Here is a 22,928-nt window from a genome sequence, read left to right as displayed (position 1 = left end):
CATCGTATTAAACCAGGGGCATGTCCAATGATGATATTGTAATGGCAAATTACTCTATGCTATTAGAGGTGTATTTTTTATTCATGGACATTAATTTGTCATTAAGCGGCATTAGTTTAGCACTTTTATGGGGAAGACGTGACCTGAAAGAGGAGACTTACAGCTCTAATGTGAAAGAACAGGAATATAGGCACCAGACACAGTGAGGGCTTTTTACCTCCTGTAAAGAAGCAGAGGGAAATTTTACTTAAGTTTGCTTTGATGCAAAGCACTTTGAGTTGTGTTAAGCCATTTTAGCAAAGGTATTTCTGAAACAAGAAAATGGTTTGATTATAAAGTATTTACAATATGGCAAAAACCAGAATGCTAAGTAGGAAATGGTGACTATAAATCATTTGTAACCTATGAACCTGAAGACAGCATTGGGCTTGAAGTGAGTTACAATCTGATTTTATCTCAGAAGTATCACTGTGGTAGACAGTTAATTGTTCATCTTTTCTTTCCTCTATTCTATCTTACCCAAAACAGAACTGAATTTTTTCATTCTTCATTATGAAGTAAATATCTTTTACTTCTTTTCTACTTTGTATTTTTAGATACAGTATTATTGTTTTCACAGGGGTCAATTTCAAGTTCTAAATGCTGTAAAAGAATCTTTCTTAAGAAAGTGAATGAGCAAATGTATTATTTGATGGAATTTCAGAGGCAACTTATCACCTGAAGTATTGTATTATATATATTACATTATATTTTGGAAAATAGTGAATGACTCAGTCTGCATTATTGAAAGACATTAAAGAGATCATGTAAATTTTATTTTAATTTTTCAGTCAGTTTAGTAGAAGAGACTTTGAAAACCTTGTTTATTAAATGGTGAAACTGGACTGAAGTCATGAGGATCCAGGTTGATACATTCTCCAGTCATGCAGTATTTGCATTTTAGTCTTTTTTGTAGACCATTTCTCATTAAAGCTAAAAGAAATACAGGCTTGATTCAAACCTATGTATTTGGCAGTTGATGCCCTGCCCATAATATTTTATGTTGTACTGATAGCCTAATCACTACTGATCCATCTATATGAACTGCTTACAACATACTCAACTGATTGTGCTAGTTAAGAAGAAAGATTTGTGAGTTAAATTACCCAAGCCCAAGTTATATATTATTAGTTTCAGAAATAGAAGTACTCCAGCTTACCATCTCATTTTAACCGCTGTGAAATACTATTTTAGTGTTCAATATTATTTAACTACTGGTAAATACTATTTCAGTATTTAAACGTAATAGAGAAACATCTTTTGCTGAACCATTTATGTTTTTAGGGGACCACAAATAAAGAAGTTCCATGACAGGATGTTGATCTTTTCCAGTAGATCTCAAAACAACTGTAAATGCAACAGCATTTTAGCACATTCCGTCATTTATGGTATTTTGTTTGCACAACTGCATGAGTAGAATTTGCCAGGAAACCAGTGTTTTAGTTCAGAAGAGTGATGTAGACTAACTCTATTTAGAACAAAGACTCTTTTTCTGTCCAGGGTATGGAATAGGCCTTGAACCCAGAATGAATATACATGTATACATGCTGTAATGACTTACTGAATCTTCAGCCAATATGTAATCAGAGCTTTGAAAGTTATAAATTGTCCTCATTCATCTAATTCTAAAAATTAAAGATCCAAGCCTAAAGATCATTGGTATCAACAACTTCATTAACCATCGATAATGTCCTGCAAGTGTGCTATTTCAGACATGAAAATCGTGAGAAATGGCTGTAACTTCATTCACCCATTTTCTTGTGTAATATGTTCAAAACATCTGCTTATTAATTTGGAGGAAGTTGTTGCTAAATTTCCCATCTGTTCAAGCAGAGTTTACTGAATTTGTGATTTCTGTCACAGTATGTCTAGCTGTATAGGTAACATTAGATCTTAAACTAGGAGTTTTATTTACAGTTCAGTAGGAATTGAACTGGTAACGTGGAATCCTTTCTATGGTAATTTTTATGGGAGCTGTTGTGTCCTCTGGATCAGAGGGGTAGTGATACATTGACTGAACTTGTCTTGTAAACACTTTGACCTTTGTTCTGAAAATTTTCAAAGCTATACAGTGGAGTTTTTTTCTAAATTCCATTTCAGTGTTTCCTCTTTGTTTATTGCAAGCAGTATCTGTTCTAATTCTGTATGTAAAGGGCCTTGAATTTCCATAACATCTCAGCACACCTGATTATCGTGGGGAAATTACTGTAGTAACCTCAGGTATGTTCAGTCACCAGCAGTCATTGGGATTGGAATTCCAACTGACTTGAGATGGCATGTTGTGGACATGACAAACACTAGGGGGACAGGCCTCCAGTCATACATGCCCCAAATCACTGTTAATATGTGTTTGTGTTTTGGTTTTCCTTGCCTCTCAGTATTTTTACTAATATTTGCAGCATTACCATCTTCATGGGGAGCTGAAGTATGTAGGAAGTGTATGTATGCAGCAGTGATGTCCAGGACCCCCAATACTGCTATTGAAAGTTTACTGTAACCAAACACTTGAAATTATTTGACTGCCCTAGATACTATTGTGAGTCTTAACATGTGTGTATTCCTAATCAAGGTTTGGACTCATATAGCAGCATTCAGCCCTGGACCAGAACTTGAACAGGTTAAAGAACTTCTTGAGAAGGAGAAAAACAAGTAGCAAAAAATTATCTGTGTATGTGTGGTGAATATTTTGAGGTGGGAGAAAATGAACAATATTAGGCATATGCAACCTTTTATAAGCTGTTGATAGGTTTTTGCTTATAATTGTGGTTGAAATGTTAGAAATTTGAATGTTTTAGCAACATTTCTTACTGAAATTTGTATTTGACAAGGACTAATTTTTATAACATTGCATGGAATAATAATTGGCTAAAATCTTTTTTAGTAAGCTCTAGTTAATTTTTAAAAGCAGTGACTGTCCTTGGTAGATTAACTGCAGAAATACATTCTTTTTGAAGTAACTGAGCTATGTTCCATCTTTAAATGCCCTTCCAATGTTCTGTGAAAGAGTGCCACAGAATGGGTCAGGTTGGAAGGAACCACACTGGGTCATCTGGTCCAACTTCCCTGTTCGAGCAGGGTCATCCCAGAGCACATGGCACAGGATTGTGTCCAGACAGTTCTTGAATATTTCCAGTGAGAGCTCCACAACCTTTCCGGATAACCTGTTCCAGTGCTCAGTCACCTGCATGGTAAAGGTGTTTTTCCTCATATTCAGGTGGAACTTCCTGTGCATCAGTTTCTGCGCATTGCCTCTTGTCCAATTGCTAGGCACCACCAGGAAGAGCCTGGCTCCATCCTCTTGGCACCATCCATTCAGATACATCATTGAGGTCCCCTCTCAGTCATCTCTTCTTGAGGCTGAACAGGCCTAGCCCCCTCAGCCTTTCCTCAAAACAGAGATGCTTCAGTCCCCTAAACATCTATGTAGCTCTTTGCTGGACCCACTCCAGGAGTTCCACATCTCTCCTGTGCTGAGGAGCCCAGAACTGGACACAGCACTCCAGGTGTGGCCTCACCAGGGCTGAGTAGAGGGGCAGGGTCGCCTCCCTCGACCTGCTGCCAAAGCTCTTCCTAATGCACTCCTGGATACTATTGGCCCTCTTGGCCACAAGGACATAGTACTGGCTCATGGACAACTTGTCCATCAGAACTTCCATGTCCTTCTCCACAGAGCATTGCTTCACGTGATTCTGTTGTGTTTAAAGGGGAATGGTGGAGAGGAGCCCTTCAAACCCTTCAGGATTTTAAGATCCTGGCAAGTGTCTGTAGTTGTGAACACTTAAAAACTGGGCCTATGATGATCTGTTCAGCTTTTAAAGGTGGTATCTTAAAGGTGAAATCTTAAAGTCAGTGAGAATTTCATCATTTGGTTATTTGTCTTAAATATATGTTGCATGGATTAAATGTTTTCTATTTCTGTGGGGAAAAAAGGCTTTGTGTTAAAGCAAGGGATTCTGACTGTAAACTGAGATTTGGGAGTGAGGGATTGAATTATTTTTTATTCTTGACAAGAACTGCTACAAACAAATGAACAAGAGTTGTCATGGTCTTTGAGGCCTCATACATTCCTGGTGCTTGGCACCTTCAGCAGTGTGAACATTCACATGTTTTGGGAGGTTTTGGGAGGACTTGTGACTTGTTCGGCACTACTGAAGGTCAGAGGTAGGAAATGTCAAACTGGACATTGAGTCAAGGCCCAATTTTAACATTTGGCCTTCATGCTTTCCAGGTTTCCTAGTTTTGAAAGTCAGACTTATAATGATTTCTGACTGAAAGAATGATAGGTGAATCCCAAGTCAATAATACTTAAAATATGCTTAGCCTGGAAGAAGAGGAGACTCAGGGGAGACCTTATCACTATCTACAGCTCCCTGAAAGGAGGCTGTAGCCAGGTGGGGGTCAGTCTCTTCTTGCAGGCAACCAGCGACAGGACAAGAGGACACAGTCTTAAGCTGTACTAGGGGAAGTTCAGGCAGGACATTAGGTAAAAATGATTCACAGAAAGAGTGATTTGTTATTGGAATAGGCTGCCCAGGGAGCTGGTGAAGTTACTGTCCCTGAAGGTGTTTAAAAAAAGACTGGATGTGGCACTTAGTGCCTTAATCTAGTTGACAAAGTAGTGTTAGTTTATAGGTTGGACTTGATGATCTCAAAGGTCTTTTCCAGCCTAGTTAATGCTGTGATTCTGTGAAATACCAGCAAACTCCTCTTGATCCTCACATGTACTGATTTTTTTTTTAATTCAGTGTTCTTCAATTTTGTTTTCATTTGCTTTTCTGCCCATTTATGGCCTACAACTAGGCCTTTTTATACTGCTTGCCTCCTGAAATCAGTTCTGATTATTACATAGTAAACCTACTAATAACACAGCTCCTAGTTGTGGGACAAAGAGATGTTCTTTTCACTGCATAAATCTGGGGAAAGAGGGTTGTAGAGAGTTTTATTTTAGTGGGGTATAATGCCTATACAATACACTTTGCAGACAGTTTTGCTGATATTTTGAACTGTATACATAACTTTAAAATCTGTTAAAGTTGTTGCAGACAGGAGTTGTCTAACTACTAGAGCACTAGAGTAGGTTCCAGGCATTTGAGGTTCTGTTCTTTGTATATTCTGTATCATGGGAAATCTTTCAAATTATTCTTCTGCTTCTCCTTTTTTCCTCTGTAAAATGAGAATTTGCCTTGGTTTAGTGCTATAAGCAAAAAAAAAAAAAAAAAATTCTTAGCAATTTTTGAGCTGAGGTCAGATATTGCAGGAGCATAGAGGTACCTGAACAAATAAGAGTTTTCCAAATAAAGTGGAAATGTTGCCTTTTTGTCATTGACATACAGTCAGGTTCTTTTAACTGCTGAGTACTCTCATATCTTTCTGCAGTTGCAACAAGTCTCTTGCTTTTGAGAGGAATGAGAAACTATTATAACTCCAGAGGTCAAATTGCAGAAATATTTCCTTCTTTACCTGTACAGGCAGTTGCCAAAAAAAACTTGTTTTATTGCAGTCATTTTTTCTTTAATGCGGAGCTGCAAAATGTACATAATCCCATAAAGCCAACGCAAACAGTCCTGCACTTTCTAGTTCCTTGTCCAGGGTAGTTCTTATCCTATATTCATGCACCAGAAACTATTTTCTGAAAATTAAGTCAGAGCTTTTTTTCTTTCATATATTCTCTTCATGTTATAAATATCTTTGCTCAAGAGCAAATTCTCCAGGAGTCTTTCTTTAAAAAATTAAGTTGAGCACCTGAAATCTTGCAAAGTTGGTTTTCCAGCCTGTAGTATTTAAGTATTCTTAAAGTTTTGACTTCAGAACTGGGACCACTAATTGAAGAGTAGCTTTAAAATGTAATGTTGAAGCAGCAAGAGGGTTTTTTTCTTTTACTGGGCAGTAGTGGGTGTGCCTTTTATGACATGAGCTTTTTTGCAGCAGCAGCACTGTTCTGAGAACTGACGTTGCTATTTATGACTGCTTCTTAGTGCCTGCTGATGGCTTGTCAGTGTTGTTCCAAATAGAGCCTGGTATATTTTCTATATTATGTTACTGGTTCCCAGATAGATATAGATGTATACCCACACTTTTTATTTTTATTACTTTTCTTTTTATTACTTAAACAGAAAAGCCTAACAATAATCTGTTGTCCTTGCAGAGTCTTCTGCAGACTCTACAGACAAAACTTACCATTCTCTACTTCAATTAACTGTTAACAGTATTGGACCAAAATTGATTCCTTGAAGACTTTGTTGGAAAAGTTACACTGCTTTATAAGTTACCATTATCAACTTCATTTTGAGGTTGAACAAATTTGTCATTGAGCAAATATTTTATCTGCCTGAGATGCATACTACTAAAAGTATGTGATATATTAAAATTGTGAAACATTATAACACACAAATTTCTCTAATTCTCCTTGTGTTAAGCTTGTCCCATTTTATGCTGTTAATATTTTTTGTAAACTTGGAACACTGAGCTCTTCTGAGGTTTCAGAAAAAAAAAAGAAAATATTTCCCTAGTGATGCCTCAATCCTTTCATACAAGTCAAATGTTAATAGATAGCTCAGGTGATGGGATTCCTATAATGAATTAGGGTGTACTGATTTCAAATTGTGACCATTTCTACTTTGTCTGTCAGAGTTATTCTCATTATTGAGTTATCCTGCACTGGATTTAGCCTTTCTGTAGGTGGAGTATCACATACTGCTGTAAAATTCTAAGGAAGTTTTGTTGCTTTGGGTTGTTTTGCAAATATTTCTGAGACTTGAATTTGTCTGTGTTATTCATGTTGTTCCACTTATTTTAGACAATTTGTTATTAGATGACCAGCTCAGTACAGCTACCCTTTCACAATTCTTAATTTGTAGATGTGTCTATTAGCTTTGTAATCCTTAAGCACTTGGTGAGAGGTTGTTGCCTGAAACCCATTTTCTAGAAAAGTGGCCCCTTGCTGGGCTTAATACAGAGCACATGTATACAGCAATGAAATGTTCCAGAAATAAAACACTGGTTGTAAAAAGATTATGAAGCCATTGTTTGAACCATACTATATATTCTTCGCACATGAACATCCTTGTTCTTATTTATACCTAGAGTGTTAACATGAGTATATTGATAATTTTGAATGTTCTCCCTGTTTGTTTTTTAGTGTAATGACTTGAGTCATGAATGTTGCCTTCCTTTTTTTTAGTTTGTGACTATCATGCTTTCTATTAGTCGTCATCATTTTTCATTTCATTTATGCAGAGTAGTTGGAGGAACTATCACTCAGCTTCCCCAAGAAGCCATGTCTTCTCTGAATTGTGATTCTAAATCTCCTGCTATATTCCTGCACTGTTTGCCTATTGTAGTCTCTGGGATTCCTGTCTGGATCTGCTTTCTTGTTCTTTGAGCTGGATTTTTTTCATGCTTCTGCACTGAAAGTGAGAGTGTCTTTTTCTGATCTTCTGGGTCTCCAAAGTGGATCCCAAGCAGCACAATAGATACAGATTTTTGGCATTCAGTTTTTGTCATTGTGATTAGGTTCCCAGTGCACAATGATGCAGACATAATATTGCGTAGCTGTGGAATAGATTATGGACAGATTATGTGATGAGATTTTAGACTGAAAAGTTCAAACAAGTCGTTACTGAGCATATCCAAATTATTTTTCTAGAAGTTTGATGAGGATTGTCAGTGGAAGTTGTTCACAGTGATGCCAACTCCTATGATCAATTTCCATTGTGAATATTTTTAATATAGAAAAGCAATGGTCTTTTCCTGTCAGGCTCATTCTTAATAATGTTTAATATGCTTTTAAGGATGTTTTCAAGAGATTTTAAGTGATTCATCTTGAAGCTGGAAAACTTCAGCTTGACGTATTAAATGTTGGCAAAATAGCAAGTTATTTTAAAAAGCCATTGGAAAGGGAAACTTTCAGGTACACTAATACTTCTATTAACAGATATATCAGTAATGTTGATTTTTATTTTTTTTCCACTCTCCCATGCCCTCCATGCTGGTAATGGAGACATGAATGAAGAATAAAAATTGCACTTCAACATATTGTGAATTAGAAATAATTTTTGGTTTTGTATTTTCTATATCTAAAATTTTCATACTTAATAGTGATTTAAAACTTGCTTTGGTTTTCAGGATATTAAGGAGGATTTACTTACCTACTTTTCACAGAATAGAATAATAAAATTGTTAAGGTTGGGAAATGTCTCCAAGATTGAGTCTGACCTTTGACCAAACATCACCATGTCCATTAACCATAGCACTAAGTGCCATGTCCAGTTGTTTCTTGGACACTTCCAGAGAAGGTGACTCCACCACCCTGGGCAGTCTGTTCCAGTGATTAACCACCCTTTCAATGAAAAAATTCTTCCAGATGTCCAACCTGAATCTCTCCTAGAGCAGATTGAGAAAACTTCCTCTTCTCCTGTCACTGGGAGAAGAGAACAAGCTCCACCTGGTTACACCCTTCTTTCAGGCAGTTGTAGAGGGTTATACTGTCTCCTCTGAGCCTCTTTTTCTCCAAGCTAAATACCCCCAGCACTCTCAGCTGCTCCTCATATGATTTACTCTCTAGACACTTCAGCAGCTCTGTTGGCCTTCTCTTGACTCACTCCAACACCTCAATGCCTTTCTTGTAGTGAGAAGCCTAAAACTGGTCACAGCACTCAAGCTGTTGCCTCACCAGTGCTGAGTACAGAGGGATAATCAGTGCCCTGGTCTTGCTGGCCACACTGTTCTTTATACCAGCCAGGATGCCACTGACCTTCTTGGCCACCTGGGCATGTTTGGCTCATATTCAGCTGCTGTTGACCAGCATCTCCAGGTCCTTTTCCACTGGGCATTTTGCAGTTTCTCTGCCCCCAGCCTGTAGTGCTGCATGGGGTTGTTGTGGACAAAGTGCAGGACCCAGCCCTTGGCCTTGTTGCATCGCATACTGTTGGCCTCAGCCCACTGATCCAGATATAATTTGAAATGAGTCATAAATTGTTGAAATAATTTCCCCCCCAGTAACTGGTATGGAACAGGACAGTTACATGATCTGTTACTCAAGTATAGAGAGAAATTAAAGAAGTAATTGGGAAATAGTTTCTGAGCATCTTCAATAGAATCTATTGAATTATAATTCCCATTTGTAATATGTCATATTATTTCTGTCCTGCCTGGCAGACTGAATGGCTGTTGCTGTGTCTCACTTGAGGAGCAAGTTTACAGAGAATTTTCATGTATTAAATCCTATGATGACTTTGAGCTACTAAGGTGATGGCATCAAGAAAAAGGCAGTTTGACTTTTAAGATATTTCATACAAGGTAATTTTTAAAGCTAAGGAAGTATTAATGCTACTTTACAAGGTACTGCTGAAAAATCAGGAGTACTGGGAAGAGTTTATCCATTCAGAAGAGCAAGTGAAATCAAAATTCTGAGATGTGTAGGAAAGGTCAGCTAAGATGATTGGGAAGACCTATTTTTGTGAAGAGATTAGAAGAGCTTGCCTTGTTTAGTTTAGCAAAGGGAAGGCTGAGGAAGAATATGATTGCTTTCTGTAAATATGTATAGAGAGTAAATGCTGAGGCAGGGGGGAGCAGGGAGAGGAGCATCACACTGTTAAATCTAAAAGATACTGTTGGCACAGAAACAAATGCATGTAAACCATCTGAGTAAATTAAACTGGAAATTAGAAGATGGAGTCTCAAACTCAGATGAGCCCTCTTGTAATACTAGGTGGGAATGAGATGCATCTTTCTTAATTTATGCTGAAGATGTTTTGATGAACTTGTGGTATAGTACAGGAATAGGCTTCCACTTCTGTATTCTCATGGCCTTAAACTCTTATTACCCCTGTATTCTCATGGCCTTGAATAGTTATGGGAGCCTGTAACAAAAAAGAAAACAAAAAGGAAGTAATAATATTGTAGAGTCCTATTTTTCTTCTTCTGGTTTGTAATTATTTATTTTAGCTGCTACTCCTTTAAGCTTTGGGCTTCTAAAGACAGAACTTGCTCTTTCTCGATTTGTCAATACTAGCAACAAAAACAAGAAAAAAAAAGAGAACATTTACCATAAAAAATACTGTTTGTTGATGCATTAGCCTAATACTTTTCAGCTTTCCTCTTACATGGCATTAAATCCAAAGAACTTGCAAAAATATAAAATGATAAATCATGTGTAGAGACTATATTCTGTGATTAGTGCTGGAGTAAAGAATATATGAGTGTGTATGAGACATGTTATTCCTCGCAACACGTTTGAAGATACAGCAGGCTCCTATATTCGGCAAAAATGGTAAATGTTGATAAATCTCATCAAATCCCCACTTAGTGTTTCTACTGTCTGAAATGGTATAAAAGTGCTGGATGAAGGGTTAGAAGATCCCCATGTTCCTTCATCCCTGTACTTCTATTTGTTAAATAGTACTGATTGCTACAGTTGTCTTGCTAGGAGTAGCTGGTGAGATGTGAGGCTTTTTATTTGGGGAGTTTCTGTGCCAGGGACACTTAAAATAATTTTTAAAATTCCTATAGCAGCATCTTTTACCCAAGGGAAAGCAGCTATTGAAACCTCTGCAGAACCTTACCTGTAGTTGTTCCACTGGTACCATGAAAACTTAACTGGACAGTCTTTAATGTTTCATTATTTTATTTCTTTCCATGATACGCATAATTGTGTATGCAGATTATAAAAAGTATGTATAATCAGAGTTGTCTAAAATATTTAATGTTTGCTTTTTTTGGTTTTACATATGGCATGTTTCACTCTCTTTTTTTTTTAATACCACACATTTGTGTCATCACATGAGCAATCTGTCATGTCTTTCCTCTGTGCTTGCAAAGCTCACAGGCCTCCTTTGTGCCTTGAAGGAGAATTCTCACTAGCACCAGCCAGCAGGATTAAACCTGAAAACTAAGCAGATATAGAGAAACAATAAGTGAGAAGGGAAATTAATTCTCATAGGGTAGAGGGAAAATAATAGGGCTGAAATGTTTTGATATTGTTGGTCTTTTACTTAGCTCTAGACCTACTTTGAAATAGCAGCAAGGATGCAAATTAACTTTTCATGCTTAAAGGAGAAAATGAAAGCAAAAATTACAGAAAGTGTTCAGAAAGCAGTGATCTATCAGAAAAATTAATTGTATAAAACATGTCACTTAGAAAACCATCTTTTACTTTGTCTATTAACACATCTGCACTCTGCACTAATCTCATAGTAAGTGTAATCAGTTTTATACATTAAAAAATTCTGACCCAGCTGTTCCACTGTGACCAAACTTCAGCAAAAGGCTTTTCATGGCTCAACTGGATGACTTCGGTGTTTTAACAGAGGCAAATTTCAAATAAGATCTAAAACATGCTTTTTTGTGCTTATGCTTATTATGAAACGTTTATGTCTCTTGCGGTGTTGTTGAATGTGTGCATGATCTATTAGTTCTTAGCCAAATGTGTGAGCTTTTGCAGAACTAAAATCTTTTCTATAGAAAGAAACAGCTAGAACCAGCAGAACTGGATTTCTTTTCTCTTAAAATTATGTTGATCCCTTGTGTTGTCAGATAAGTATATTTTTGTCACTACAGTTTTTCATTTTGTTATGATGCCTTATCTATTTAGAGTCCACGTTTGCTATGATTTTTGTCAAGGTTCTCTTCTGAATGGTCCAGCTGGTTCATACTATTTAATGTGGCAGAGAACCTGGAGGACATAGGGTCAAGACCCTGTTATACTAGGTGCTGCTTAAGGATTTTGAATAGCTATGTCCCTGTCTCAGAGACACCATACGTGGGGTTGCTTTTTTTTTGCTTTAAAGAAGCTGAAGCCCTTTTAGGAAGAGGGGAAATAGTGTCATCATGCAACCCTTCTCTGCTACAGCAGCAGGGCTAATCATTTGATACCTTGATATATAACAGTGTTGTAATCTAAATAGGAAGCAGGTGGAGTTACAACTGGGTACAGTACTTTGGATATTAATGGCTTGGTTTGGCAGTGGAATTCTAAAGCTGTATATACTTTTTCTGTTTTAATTATGCATTCATTAAAAGCTTTTATACCCAACAGAATAAAGTAAATATTGTTTGATCTCCGTAGTGTGCTCCCAGACTGTAGATTTGCACAGCAGGGTCTTGATAATCTGAATAAATTGTATTTCCCCAAGGAGTTTATCTTTCAAATAAGGTCATAAAGAAATGCATTCTTTCCCCTTAGTTCTCCTTGTGCTTTTTCTGCTATTTATAACACGGAGCACAGGAATAGAGGTATATTGTAGTCTGCTGTGTACTTGGTTATGATTAACTCTAATTTATCAATCTGTTACATCCTTTTCTGTGGCATGTGCAAGGCAATTATTCTTTAAAGTACGAATGAATAAAGACAGTTTTAGAAGCAATTTAAACACAATGTTTATATCTGTTTTTCTTGTTTGACAATTTATCATATCTCTATATTAAAATACACCTCTGTATCAAAATATGCACACTGTCATATCATTTATTTTGATTATTTAATATTGTCATCTTTCAGATGTATTTGTTTGTAGAACATATTTTCTTCTATGAGGCTTTAAATATCAGCTCATTGTTGAATTGGTTTGGCATCTAAAGGTTGATACTACTGAATCAGAAGACCACTAGTGTGGAACAATGGATTCCCTTTCTTCAGTGAGGGGATGCACACTAAGTAGGATGCATAGGATCTAAGGTACTTTCTTGTTTTAGAAGTAGACACTGATAATAATTTTGCCAATTTACTAAATCAGTTTGAGTTTACTGTGAGATTTCAGGACTATTTCAACTTCAGTTTTAAGTGTTGTATCTATAATTTTATACATATTTTCTTAGTCTGAATGTGTTCCAGCAGTGTAACATACATCATATCAGAAGAGATAGGATCACTATCTTTCCCTAATTCTCTTCAGCTTAGTGACAGTTCTGCTTGTGTTCATATTTCATCCTTCAGTTCAAAAAAGATAAGTGGCATCTACTTATAAGTTTATGAAAAAAGGGGTTTAAAAGCTTCAATAATTTACATAAGCCTGTTTTGTATTGCAGGTTTTCAAAGAACATACACTGCAATACAGTACCAGAAGAAAGTTGTGCACTACTTCAAAAGTTGTAGTTGTTCAGTTTACACAATATAATAAAATCTGTGGAAAGCAGAGACTGCCAGTGCTCTTACTCATGACCACACCAATAAGTTTCCTATTTAGTAACCTATTTCAGCATTTATCAAAGTTTTTAATTCAATTAAGGGTTTAGTGTGAAAAATCTATTCAAATCAGACTTACTTAAGAGTGATTGCTTTGATCCTTCCTGTGGGACTTTTTTTAAGCTGAAGGTAAGGTGTTCTTGCAACTAACTTACCTACTGCATTTTAGTCTATCTCTGAAAGTCTTACCACTTATAAAGAGCAAAGTTGTATGACCTGGGGTATATATCGAGCAATCTCACTGTGACATTTTTTTCCTGTAGGATTGTAACTGAAACAGTAATTACAGTACTGTATAATCTTGATTTTCATTTGTTAGAGCTAATGCACTATTTGCCTCTTTGTCTGTGAAATGCAAACCTGTAGATCAACTCTAATCTTACAGAACCAGAAATGAATGTTACTGATTCCAGGCCAAGGCCACTTTTGAGAAAACACACTTGCAGTATTCACCAAGAAGTAAACTGTAAGTTCAGCAGGTAACTAACACATTATGTTAGGAAGCATCAAAAATAATCTGAAACTTAGCTATTAAAATAAGTAAACACATAACCCCGATAATAAATAAATAAACTCACATACATAAATAAGCATCTGAAGTAAGTTATTACATGCAGTATCATAAATAAACAACTGGTGAGATTTTATTTATACATCCATAAGTACATTTGGCTTCTTCAACTGTAAGACAGCTTTCACAAGAACAACTTCAATTGCTGTTGATTTGAGGGGATAGGGGAATTTGGAGGATGATGAAAAATATTCAAACCAAAAATGAAAGATTACCAGTTTCAGAGATTTCAGATGTGAAGATTTTTCAGGGGTAGATTGCATTTCTGTGTCTCGTTACTGTTTCTCTCTAATAAGGGAAGATTTTATCATGTTCTCTCCAGTATTTTCCTCTTCCGAAGCCTGCAAAAAGCCACCCTTCCTTGTCAACTGACATTTAGTGGAGTTTGACCTGGCATGTATTTTAGTGGGGCTGTTGATCCTGAGGTCACAGTGTTTGATTGTTTATTTATTTATTTTTATCCCCTCTAGACATAGCCATTGACCAAAAAAGAGCTCAGTAAGTACACACTGAGTTCTTCTAAATTTCTTTCTGGCATTTGGGATTCAATCAGTGACTTATTTGAAAATATAGTTTTCTAAACTAGGGACAATACAGTGTGGTTGTTGCTTGTCAAATACTGTGATGTTTGCTTTGATTAGACCCCTATGTGTTGTTGCCACCATTGCATGGCCATCACAGGAGTGGTGTTGTGAGGTACCACAACATTTAGTATCTTCTGTGATCAGAAGATACTAAATCACCAAGCAAGTACACAGACCAGATACTCCTCATGTAAAAATCATTCTTTTCTCTTTCTTTCTGTAACTGCAGATTTATCCTTACCTCCTCTGTGTTAGTGTGAGGAGGAGCTGACACGAGAATAACCGGCTTTTGGGATGATGGCTGTTAGTGCTTGTTCTGACAATGTAAAGAACTTTTCTTTATTCTTCCAAGAAAACCAAGTGAAACTCTTATGCAGCAGCCTAAGTAGATAATGGATAGGATTTATCTTTAGTGTACAACTCTGCTAGGGAAGGTGCGCTGTTCAGACTGGGAGATTCTGTAACAAGCAGGAACCTCCACAGGAATTTGATTCAATTTCCTCCAGTACTGACTCCTCTAAGCAGGTAAAAAAATTCTTTCTCCACTCTCCATTGCATATGCATAAACAGCTCCACAGTCATTGGGACAGGCACCCAATTCACACGTTCAAGATGTAGTCCATAAAACATTCCAAAAAAACCCCTCTTCGCACTTTCCCATCTTCCCTGTTGCTCTGCTCTATCTGCCAGCCGTGCAGCTCATTTGACATTTACAAGATTTCTTGTCAGTTTCATTTGGTGCTGCCATTCCATCCAGCAGAGCAGTGAAAGTGAAATTGACTTAATTTAGTCTGTTTCTCTTCCTTGCTCCAGTCCCCGTGTTAACTCACCAGCAAAGTGAGACTGACGAGGCTCCTTGTCATTCTCACACATGGGGCTGGTCAAGGAGAAGGCAGCTGATAGGGAGCAATGCGGTAAATTGGAAGATGAAAACCAGGATTGCGGAGGAGAGAGGAAGAGAGGTGTGAGCATGCAGCAAAAGCAGAGAAAACGGGTAAACATGATTATTTCCCAGGTGCCCTGTGTGCTTTTCTCTAATACAGGTGAATTCTTGACCTCTTCCCTGAAGGGAACAATGTGGTCTAGAACAGGAGTAGTTAGTTGTCCAGGTACTATTTTAGGAGGGATGTCAAGTTGAAAACATTAGCCCATAAATACAGGTCATCTGGTAGCAGGATGGAAAAAGCTTCCTGCCTTGAGATACTGTAGCTTCTGTCTCTTCAGATTTTCAGCTGCTAGGAGGAAGAAGAGAAAGAGTAGGAGGCTAACATCCCCTATAGGTTGATGCCAGTGGTTGGAGAAATAAAAAAGGGTTCATTTGTCCATTGAAGAAAAATTTATACATAATGAAATGTAGCTCAGCATCTTTTATTTAGTAAGGTTTCACACAACTTAAAGTTGTGCTACACAGATGCTCTAGTTCAATCAAAACAGTAAATAATGAACAAACAATTGCTTTGTAACAAACCATTGTAGTTAAAAAATACATTTTTTAAATCCACTTGTTAGCTCCTGTGAGCTCTTGACATACAGTGTAAATTATGCTGGCTTATTATATTATGTACTAATCCATATTTCTTACAGATGCTTTGTGCATATATATACGCCTTAGAAGTAGCAATATAAATTAGTTCTATCATATGTATTTGCATATGCACTGGTAACACTTACATATACATTTTGAATGAGACTGTGTTAATTAACTTCAGGTTATATTGCCTTCCTTTCACAGCTCCAAAAGAATAACCTTTTTTCATTATCTGAGACCTATGGATTTTTATATTTTTTGTTTTGCATTTGGGGTTTTTTTTGTGACGTGTATTTTGTTTGATTCATCCATTTAGGAATTAAATAGTTTTAATTACTTGGACCTGTATAAGCTTGCGGATCTCTTCAACCTCACTCTGTTGGAGAATGCAGTCATTGGCTTCTTAGTAAAACATCTCTCTGAGCTATTGAAGAGTCATCCTGAAGAAGTTCTGGCACTCCCATACTGTCTCCTTCGAGAGGTTTTTAAAAGCGATAGACTCACTTCACTCAGTGAAGAACAAATCTGGCAGGTAAGGAGATTGGGGAACAACCAGAATGTGTGATACTCTATAAACCATAGCAGTAATCTGTTGTTTTGAAACCCTGGAGCAATCTTGAGGGAGAATAAGCACTTGAGCAAAAACTGTGAATAACAACTGAGGGAAATTCCTAAATGAAATTCTAAAAATGTTGTGTTGTGTTAATGCAATTACTTTGTTTGAAAGAAAAATTTGTCATGCTGCTTAACTTATGCTGCTTAAATACAGCCAGAGATTTTCCTCCGGATCCAACTTTTTTGGTGGGAAGAGATGGCTGATCTATGCAACTCAATTATCATTGCCTCTGATGCAGTTAGTGCCATGAGTCTGGTGGCAAACCTGCTTTTGCAGTCTTTCTCATTCACTTCAGACAAATTTAGCTGTATAACTTCAATAGCCATTGAAATAGTTTGGGCCACCACAGCTGACTTTGCCTGAAGCAAAGGAGAGAATCATCACACAGGCAGCTCTGCTCTGACATGAGTGGAGGCTTCAGTGGAAGGTTTGTGGCAAGAAGCTGGAGATCATTTAAAAAATCTGGATCTAGAAAAGGACCAGTTGCTAGCCATAAAGTATTAACAAGATAAAAGCATTACGTTGTGACCTTTAGTGTGTATGTGCTGGGAGGAAACCTCATGTGAAAAAAAACACATAGTCGGTTAAGAGAAACACAAAAATTAAACCAAAACCTCTCCTTGGAATTGTTCCCATCATATGTCTGTAAAAATTCACTAGAAGGAAGGAAGGAAGGAATTACTAAGGAAATCTCTATAATATTGACTACCCAAAAACTTCTTTATATTTCTTTCTTTGCTGTCATGTTTTAGAGAGTATTTTCATGTATTTCAAGGTAGAAGGAAACTTGCTGAAAAAACATTGTGCATTCCTTTCAGGAAGTGGTTTATACTGGGCCAACAGAGAAAACTGTGATTCAGAAGACTGACTTATATTTCAACCCCTGTTACTTATCTACTTATCTTTTGGATTATTCTATGTAAACACTTCCATTTAGAAGCCATTGTTTTCTCAAAGTGTAAAGTGTGTATTCATCTGTGGGGTGCTTCACGTTCTGTGGATGAACAATGTCATGTGGGAATAAAATATTTATTCCTAAAGATATAAAAATATCAGGTTAAGTTCTTCATCCCTGAAAACCAATATGAATATGTAACATAACACTTCAGTATGGTAACAGGCATATTTGTTTCCAATATTTTGAGGCTTTAGATTATTTTACAAAGATGATATTTTCTGTAAATACCAAAATAAAACTAGACCTTTTCCTGTCCTAGTGTGTGGAGGATGCCTGTACAATAGAACCTGCAGTACACTATACATGATGATGGGTTGGGTTTGGTTTAGGTTTTTAAGGCACACCAGTCTGGAGTCCTGGCCCATATTCCCTTTATCAGAAGCAAGTTTTGATGTACAGGTTTATGCATGGAGCATGGATGGTTGGCTGATTGGGTTTTATCATTGTTTCTCTGCAGGATCAGTGGAATCCCCTAGCTACATGCTTGGGTATACTTTTGCTGGAAGAGTTTCTGTAGAAAGCCACACAAGTATAACTTAATACTCACTCAGTAATGAGCAAGCACATCCTAAGTAATGTGCCCTCTGTAACCTGCTGTAATGATGTTTGCAAAGTGGGAGTTTTTAAATCCTGTCTCACTGTCCTGTCCTGCAAGAAAGACTCAGAAATAATTTCCTTAATTGTGTGCACTCCAGTCAATGAACACTTCATGAAACAAATGTGACAAGGCCTTTGTTTCTGTTGCAGGGTCATACTGGGGAGAGATACTTATAGGTAATATGCTGCTTTCTGAGTGACAACAAACTCCACACTGTCCATTTAAGTGTTATCATAATTGCCTCTCTAAAGGTTACTAATGCTGTTCCGAAGAATTTTTTTAAACTAGTTTTCTGCTGCAGGCTAAACGTGCGTGCATCTTTTTAATTCAGTTTGTGCAACCAGGAATAAATATGTATTTATAAATATTCCAGGTCTCCAGAATGGATTAAAAGACACATATAAATATTTACCAATTTGGGCATTGAGAAGGCAATAAGAAACTGGTTTTTTGCTTTATCTTAGTAAATAAGTAATTCCCTCATAGTCAACCCAATAGAAGAAAATCAAATCAGACCAGCTATATTGCCTCAAGTGTAGTTAAGTTCATCATTTTTGCTAAGGTTATAGTGGTAATGCAATATACCATGGAAGAATCTAATATTCAGCCCAGGGTGAAGATTGGGTATGCCAGAGGATTAGTGTCAGGGTGCTTTATAGAAGTGAAACTTGATGGACAGGCTGGAGACAGATCTACAGAATCTCATTAAATTGCTGAATTGTTCATTACTGAGCACTCTCACTGTAATAAAGTGCTCATTGACTTTGACAAATCCCCATCCCATGTCTTAAGGAAGAACAGCAAAGCAAGAGGTGTTGGGGAAGCTGGAGGAAATTGGCACAAAGTGGGGCAGATAATAGAAAAGCTGATGGGGGGATGGTACCATTTGATTTATCTGTCTTACCTGTGACTAGTGTGGCCTCTGCACACACACACGCCTGCATGTCACAGCAATATGAATTCAGCATGTCCCCAAGGCACCTTTGCTAGTAGGGCTGCCATGAAGCCCTAAGCACAAATTAAAGCTTCCCTCAGAGAACCTCTGGAAGGGGTGCCACAGTCTGCAGAGCACAGTTATTTCCACCAGTTTGAATTCCCAATGTCCACTGGGTGATTTGATCCTAATGCACATAAAGATTAAGGTGGTTATTTTAATGCATCAAAATGTGTACACAGCGTGATGCTTGAATATGATTTAGGCTGAAGTGACTACACCTCTTACCTGTCATACTTTAGATTTTTTAAGCTACCCATTCACAATTGGCCAGTTCTAGTGAGTATGGTGAAATATAACTGTGAACAAACCAAGTTTTAGAAAGTTAGACAGTAATAGTAATGGAAGTGTGCTAGGATATGAATTAATGTAGAGTACTACAGTAATTCCTGTTGATTTTTCAGACTCTTTGGCTTGATGTGTCTTATTTTAAATGGAGACAATAAACAAAGACTATAGTGATATATTTCTTAAATAAAAAACAAAAAGCCCACCAGAACACCTGTGTAGGCTGGGAAATCGAAGCAATTTATGAGTCTCCACGATAAGGGTTTTTTTAGGTAAGCCAAGCCAGTAATAATGATTATTAGTTGACAAAAGATTTGTTTTCTTGTTGAGTTTTTGCATTGTATTAGCATGTGAGATTATGAAATATTATTTTATATGTGAGAAAATTGTTATTTGTCAGCTGCATAAAAGTGTGTAAAATTAAGGCAGTGAAATGAAAGAAAGGATTAAATAAAAAAAAAAAGAAGAAAGCAAAGGAAGAATCCTGAAGCACGTGGAGGAAGAGAAACTATTTTTTTCATATTTTTCTTCTTCATCATGACCTATGGAGCTCTCTTCTTTTTTCCACAGGAAGTAGTCATGACCAGGACATAAATGTCTAGTTTATCATTAAATGAAAAGTGAATCTTTTCATAATTGGCCATTACAAGAAAGATTCATTGTCTGTACTTCAAGAAAGCAGGTGAATTCTTTCCCTTGATAATTGAAAAAGTAACCAACCCTGTAAGATGGAACATGTTGTCAGAGAAATATAGTGATAGAAGGCTTGTTGTTGGAACCTTAGCAAGTAGGAAGCAAGCCAAAGATTTAAGTAAAAAAATAATATTGGCTTTAGTTATGATACAGTTATACCTTATGTTTGTTATTAGAAACTTGAGTGGCTTAATCAGGCTTTAATACTCATATTTCAGAGATCATACTAATAGTTAAGGTAGAAATATTTACTGGATCATTCTGTCTCCCTGCAGTAGGTTGGTCAAATCGTTCTCTATTAAATATGGCACTTGATCCAAGGTGAACTCTCAGATCATGTTTGGAAAAGAATCTTAGTGTGAGATCAGTATAGATTAGCTTCTTCTATCTCTGCTGCTTTTTAAGTAGGTTGTTAAAGGATATATATAATTTTTAAACAGCTAAAAATAAGAGCAGATCAATTTTAGTATTTGTCAATATTTCTTTTGAAGCGAATGTTAGAAGTTTTGCCTTTGTTTTCTTTTTTTAATTTGTTTTGTTTGTTTGTTTTGGGGGGGTGGAGTTTTTGTTTGTTTGGGGTTTTTTGTTGTTTTGGTTTTTGGTTTTTTGGTTGTTTGTTGTTGCTGTGTTTTTTATTTTTTCTTTGCCAGGCAACTTGCTTTCTTGGTAATCAATTGATAAGCAAACAATCTAGGAAAAATTCATAGATAAAACTGCATGAGTGGTTTATTCAACTTGAAAGCATGCAAATGTGTTGTGCCTTTTCCCAGGGCTAATCTCTTGTAAGATATTCCAGCCCTGTTAAATTCCTTGTGTGTAACTTCTGAACTTGTGCTCATGAAGTATGTGTTTCATGTGTGAAAGTGTAGTGCTACTTATTCATTTTATCCCTGTGGATGTGCAAAAACAGTGTTTGTTCTCTGTATTAGAGAAGTGTCATTGCTTGAATAAATAGAAAAATAAAGGACAGGAAGACTGCAGTGTTAAAGGCCAATATGAGTTTTTAATGTATCTTTTATAAAAACAGTAAATGTTCAAAGTTTTCTTATTACAGTCCTGTTTATCCTGTTCTGTGCCCTATTTTCAACAGCATTTTTTTTTTTTTACACATGAGCTCCATTTTGTATTTTCTGATTGCATCTGTGGAGGGCCAAAATTATTCTTCAGGAAAAATCCCACAGTTCAGTGCTGCTGGAAATTTTATGGTGTGCACATTATGGCAGCTTGTTATGATGGAACCGTTCTGTGCTGATTAAAGGTCCAATGACATCTTCCATACATCTCCAGTGATGCACACATTTACCTATGCAGAGCAGCAGTTTCTAAAGCGGGTTGTCATGTTCTGGTACAAGTTTGCCACTCCTTCAGAGCAGTATTTGATTTTTTCTTACTGTCAATCTTTTGGTATTGCAGAGAAATTTTTAATGTGGAGAGAGCAAAAATCATTTTTCTCAGGGGTATATATGTTTCGATGAAATGTGGCCCAAGTGCTTTGCTAAATGTGAACTTAAGTTCTACTGCCAAACAAGTAACAACATAAAATATAAGTGAAGGAAAGCATTTCAGTAATCAGTGTTGTGTTTAAGCAGTGTATTAGCCTTTCACTGTTCAAGAAATAAGCTTAAGTGCTCTCTTGGGCAATAAGTGAAATAATGTCTAGTCTAATGCTTGTTCCTGGTGAGTATTTACCCTAAGTAGAAAACTACCGCTCTAAAATGTGGCTGTCAGCCTCTCATCAAGAAAGACATAGGAGAGAAAAAAGGGGCTTGATGCATATCAGAGTTAAGGTGAATTGGTGAGGCTGAATGGAAAAATAAAATATTGCCCATGCATGTTTTCCTGTGCTTTTACCTCCTTTTTTGTACCCTTTTCATGAATAGTCTACATAAAAGTGCCAGAGAGCCACCTGTGAATCCCAGTATCCAGTGTACTACATGTACTGGTTGCACTGTGTGTATCATGACTAGCTGCAAGCAAAAGCACAGTTACCCTCAAATAAAAGTAGTATGAAAACATGACCTGTGATAGGCTGGAGTTTTCCTTTTCCTTACTCTATTCCTCATAAACATAGGTATCTCACCTGAATTGACTTTATGCAGTGGTGTATTTCTTACAGTCTCCCCTGACTGTGTGAGGTTAATTTTTACAAGTGTGAGCATGTGCAGTATTCTTGGTAGGACATCCATTATATATTGGCCAAGCTGGTAGTTGTGGCTCAAGATCTGCAAGGAGGTCAATGTCCACTGGATCTGCAGACTGGACATGGTCCATGCAGGATGCAGTGGATCAAGCAGTGGATGTAGGAAGTGGAACTTCTCGCTGTTCTGCTGATGTGCTCAGGTCACACGCTACTTTCCTGATGTAATTTCTGTATCATTTGAAATAGTAATGGCATTTTGGCTTTCATGGAAAATGAATGCTGTCCCTATTGGCACTGTTCCCTTATTTTATGAAACACCTTTCCCCTTTGTCTGCTTTGGCTTAATTCAAATGGGCTCTTAATCTTGTCCTTTACAGTAATATCTTGTGAACTTTATATATGCTTTTGTTCTGAACTTTTAAAAGTTTCAGACTCCTGTTTTTCCAACGTTAGCTAATATTGTTACTGTTATTTATCAAGTTTAACAGTATAGAAAGCAATTTTCTATATTAAAACTGGGTTTATGTCAGGAGCGACTTCTAATTTTCTTTTTGATACATGTCAGTTCCAATCAGAAAACTTGAATTTGGGTCCCTTCTTCTGCTAAGGAGTGGATGTGGATTTTGATTTAGAAAGCCAGTGTATTGGTTTGAAAACAAACCAGTGGGAGATCACAACTCAAGACTGAAATTAAAAATAAGTGAAATAATACAAGGAAAAGCACTGACAAAGTCAGATA

At 36.8% G+C, this 22,928-nt stretch overlaps 1 protein-coding gene across 7 annotated transcripts in view; it reads left to right on the top strand.

Moving 5' to 3' along the window:
* The window catches only part of KLHL32 (kelch like family member 32), a 144,092-nt gene that overhangs the window by 87,808 nt on the left and 33,356 nt on the right, over window positions 1–22,928 (top strand). For all 7 annotated transcript variants that reach the window (XM_085056302.1, XM_085056304.1, XM_085056299.1 and 4 more), the window contains one exon: window positions 16,219–16,434. In XM_085056302.1, the coding sequence (XP_084912428.1) occupies window positions 16,219–16,434 (216 nt within the window). The remainder of the gene's footprint in view (window positions 1–16,218; window positions 16,435–22,928) is intronic.

This window comes from Lichenostomus cassidix, chromosome 3 (assembly GCF_008360975.1).
Source record: "Lichenostomus cassidix isolate B80296 chromosome 3, HeHo_3.0, whole genome shotgun sequence".
Classification (NCBI taxonomy): domain Eukaryota; kingdom Metazoa; phylum Chordata; class Aves; order Passeriformes; family Meliphagidae; genus Lichenostomus; species Lichenostomus cassidix.
This window is presented reverse-complemented; position numbering and strand designations above follow the sequence as displayed.